General features: G+C 35.8%; 2 protein-coding genes and 1 pseudogene across 2 annotated transcripts in view; 1 reads left to right on the plus strand and 2 right to left on the minus strand.

The window, feature by feature from the left end:
• Positions 1-1409, plus strand: part of LOC107623134 (probable gamma-secretase subunit PEN-2) — a gene marked incomplete in the record, with an annotated part of 2228 nt that extends 819 nt beyond the window's left edge. Inside the window, 1 exon segment of the mRNA XM_016325290.2 lies at positions 980-1409. Coding sequence (XP_016180776.1) covers positions 980-1140 — 161 coding nt within the window.
• On the minus strand, positions 1126-2789 carry LOC107623132 (annotated as a pseudogene).
• The window catches only part of LOC107623135 (probable polygalacturonase), a 3203-nt gene continuing 2743 nt past the window's right edge, over positions 3780-4239 (minus strand). Inside the window, 1 exon segment of the mRNA XM_016325291.2 lies at positions 3780-4239. This exon segment is cut by the window's right edge and continues 10 nt beyond it. Within this exon segment, the coding sequence (XP_016180777.2) occupies positions 3949-4239 (291 nt within the window). The 3' untranslated portion in view covers positions 3780-3948.

Here is a 4239-nt window from a genome sequence, read left to right on the forward strand (position 1 = left end):
TGAAAATGTTATTGCTCATGAACTGTTTGATCTTTTGTTATGCTCTTTCACCCACTTGCGATTTGTTCGTACTAGTTAGTGAGATAGTGTTTCCTAATCACTTAGCCGAAAGTGTCTTGGCATCTTTGGTTCCTCCACTTACCTGTTGCTAAAAACATAGTTTTTTCGAAAAAGAAAGGTAGGAAAATATTCAATGTTCTGACATGTTGGAAATTTGAAAGCAATAATAGATGCAAATGCAAATCAGGGAAAAAATTGCATATGCAGGGTGCCTGCGACCAACCTGATTCTGTTGAAACTATGTACATTTTGCGGATAATCCCTCATGTAATGGTCCTTTTACTTTCTCCATTGGTTATCTTTGCCTGTTGGTATATCATGATTTGGTTGGTTGCAGATAGCAAACTACTTGAAAAGAAATCGTTCTTTGGTGAGCCCCCTTTTTTTTTTTTTTTGTCAGTCTGCAATATGATATGGGAGGTCATAAGAGCAGTAAACTAGGTATCTGAAGGAATATTGATGATCTTGGGATGTAAAAATGCAATATAAGTGCTTGACATTCACTCCCAAATCTGGGGTGAATGTTGTACCAACCGGAGTACACACAAAAATTCATTTAGCATCATGCTTCACCCTTCTAACAAGTCTGGCATCAATGTTCTCATAAGCATGACAGTATTCCTTGTGTAGCGACTAGAGTGCCTAACAAATTCTCGTTGTAGGGGAAGAACGATGTATATTTGCTTCAAGTTTATATCTGAAATTGATAATTATAAAGTAGTGACTTAGTGCTGTCTATAATAAATGGATTGGATTTAGAAAGCTCTCATAGCTTCATATCTGGAAGTAGGTCTGAGTTTTGCTTTATTATGACTGGATTGTTGAATCTATTTCAACCGTTTTTTGTAATTTTTTCATTAAATTTTGTCGCCATGTTTCTTTTTGTAGTTGCTTTAATTTATCAGATATCCTTATGCAGATATTGTAGGATCAGCAGTTGGGTTCACAGTATTCTCGGCGCTTCTCTGTACCTGGGCTCTAACATTTTCGCTTGGAGGGGAACGCCTCTTTGGGCCGGTCTGGGATCAATTGGTTATGTACAATCTTGCTGATAGGTTAGGTTTAACAGCCTGGAACTAGTTGTGTTGTGTGTGGCACCTCTAGGCCTTTAATCACGATGGAAGAAAATATGTTGATGCCTGTATCTAGTTACTTGGATTTATACTTACTGAGACATTGATTTAGGGTTTCAATGTTGTGGATTTATTATTGAAGCCAAATATGATACATAAAAGCAATGTTATTTTTGGTGAAGTAAAAGCAATGTTTTGGAAGAGAATGTTCATGCTTTCCTAATCGCCTATATATACACAGCTTGTAATTAATTTCTAGACTTAATTATGTCATTCCATTCAAATCTTGCTTTGACATGTAACAGTTTTTTTGTAAAGGTCTCTTACTTTAATGATGGAATACAAATGTGAGCTCATAATGCACACAAGACCACAACAAGCATATCAAACCATCAATATAAATATAACTAGAGTGCAAGAAATGAACTGTCTGTGAAAAATTCATGGTTCATGATGTAACATTCATTCAATGGCTAACTGTATATGATCTCTAGTATTTGTGAGGCCAAATCAGTAGTGCCATGATGAAGTTCTAAGTCAGAAAATGAGGTTATGAGTTTCCGCTTTAGGTTCTCTACCGACTCCAATGTGGTCTCAGAAGGTGTAGAAGCACTGAGGGAGCCAATCCTTTAGGGATCACAAACACATCGCCTGCTCTCAGAGACTTTTGGAAAAGCTGGTTTTGCGTATCAAGAAATGCTGCTGCCAGCACCCCTTGGTTGACATAGATCATCTCGGTGGCTCTCGGATGATTGTGAAGGTTTACCATCCCGTCCACTTCAATGTCAATTCTACTAATCGAGATGCCAACCGTGTTAAGGCCGGGGAACTTGGAAGCACTAACTATGTTCATTGAGGAGCCGAAGAAATTGTCTCTAGGACCAGCCCTTGTCAGTTCTGCGGTCTTGAAATCCTGAGCAGTGTTGTTGTCTTTACTCTTGCAGGGTAGTCCATTGATGAATATGGTTTCCTTTTCTGGCAAAGATGTCGGGCATGTATCTTGTAGATTATCACAATCTGCTGAGCAAACATGGATGATGCAGGTAAAAGGGGTCGCAATGAAGAACATGAAGAAAAAGGAAGAACATAAATTCATACTCATGTTTTGATTTAATTCCCCACTAATAAGTCAATATTTTCCTGCTGTAGTTTTTCTCCACTAGTAAATAATGGTGGTGTTCCAAATTATATATGTACATGAAGATATTGATATATACATATTAGTGTTGATATGTATGTGAAGAGAGTCTTCAAGAATGAGTTTTGGGGTTGCAAGAAATACAAGTTATCACATTCTTGGAGTTCACTGCTGGCTTTGGTATTAATATGATTGTGTGAAGGTGCATTTGCTTGGATTGAAAGAAAAACCATCCACTCTATTGGGTCTAGTAGAAGTGCTTGTATGATGATGCACCGAAAAGTAGCTATCTAGGGAATTAGGGATACTGATGGGCTTGAGTATGTGCTTATTTTCAAATGGTAAACTTTGAATCAGATAATGTGTCAATTTTGTTAAGCCCTTCTCTGTGTTTTATTAAGCCCAACCCTAATACATTTTCACCATCACTCTTTATACCTACCCCTCTTTTCCTACCTGTGTTGCCAACTTGCCATCATCTTCTCTAAGAACCAGTTTTGGCTCTATATTATCATTGCCAAAACTGTTTTTACGATAATCACACCTAAAAAATAACATTAAATTATACAGTTACACGATATTATGTACATTTATCCATTGGTAAAAATATAGATCAACTTTAATGAAAATAAGTGTTATTTATATTATTTAACACTCCACACTCCTGTATTGTATAAAAAATGACAGAAGTTTCCTAATAAACATGACACAAACACAAATCTTTCTTTAAAAGAGGTTAGTAACAAATCAAAAGTATAATTTAAAAGAAGGGCAATATTTCCAACTTTTAATTTTGATATTGGAGAGAAAATAGTATTTTACAGTATTATTAGAATATGTGTTTACCCAAGATGTGAAAGATATAAATTTAGCCCTTAAATGTATGTACTTGAATTTGATAATGCACAAATCTAACACTCATATTTGTGTATTTGAATTTTATTTAAAATTTTATAATACACAGATATGAAGAATCAGACCCTCAGATTTCATTCTCCTCCTCTTCCCTCAATAAATCTGATCGTCTTATTTGTTTAGTAATAATTTGAAAAAAATTAACTCCATATCAAGAAAAAATACTAACCCTTCTACCAACCTAGCATTACACACCAATTTCCTCCGTATAACAAAAATGAGCCAAATATTTCCCAATAAATAAATAATAATAAAGAATATAGAAGTTCCTCATTTTTAATTTCATAAAAATAAATATAGAAGAGAAACTCAATAACCATATTTAAAAATTGGAAAGGTAGCAGTATTGTTTCTCCCTTACAAAGTAAATGCACTAGTACATGTCATCTGATCTAATCCCAACACATGAAACATAAAGCCATGTTCCATCTCCATTATTAAAATTTCTCATGAGTCATTTCATCGGTCACATCCCAAAGCCTAACTCAACAGCCACCAACCATGGCTAAAAAGGGGTCACATACCAATAAAAATTGGTACCCTGCACGTTCCAATCTCAAAAAACACCGATCAGATCTTGTGCCCATGCCACCCATGGAAGGAAGATGTCACATTAAATTAGGCTTCATTCAAAATCCCAATTCAATTTAGCTCATTTTTACTTATCCACCAAGATTCTGATTTCTGCATTAGCAAGGCTCATTCGTAGTCTCGTACTTCTTCAAGTAATTTGTGTAAAACCGTTGGGTTTTTTACCCATTGTCAAGAAGGTGAACACCATGATGAATCACTGCTAGTGTTCTTTAAATCGGGGCATGGAAGAGGAAACACCTTGGTGGCAAAACCAGATATATATTCACAATGCCATTTTATGGATGCGGCAATTCCATGCAGTGTGATATTCTTGAAGCATAAGCCTTCAAATGATGACCCCTCTATACCTTCTAAAACCGGTGCTTTGGTCGAATTCACACTGACAATGTTGCTTATAGAGATGTCCTTAAATCTTGGAACAGCATTTGGATCCCACCCATCATCAGGGTGATCATTTGA

This window comes from Arachis ipaensis, chromosome B10 (assembly GCF_000816755.2).
Source record: "Arachis ipaensis cultivar K30076 chromosome B10, Araip1.1, whole genome shotgun sequence".
NCBI classification, from domain to species: Eukaryota; Viridiplantae; Streptophyta; class Magnoliopsida; order Fabales; family Fabaceae; genus Arachis; species Arachis ipaensis.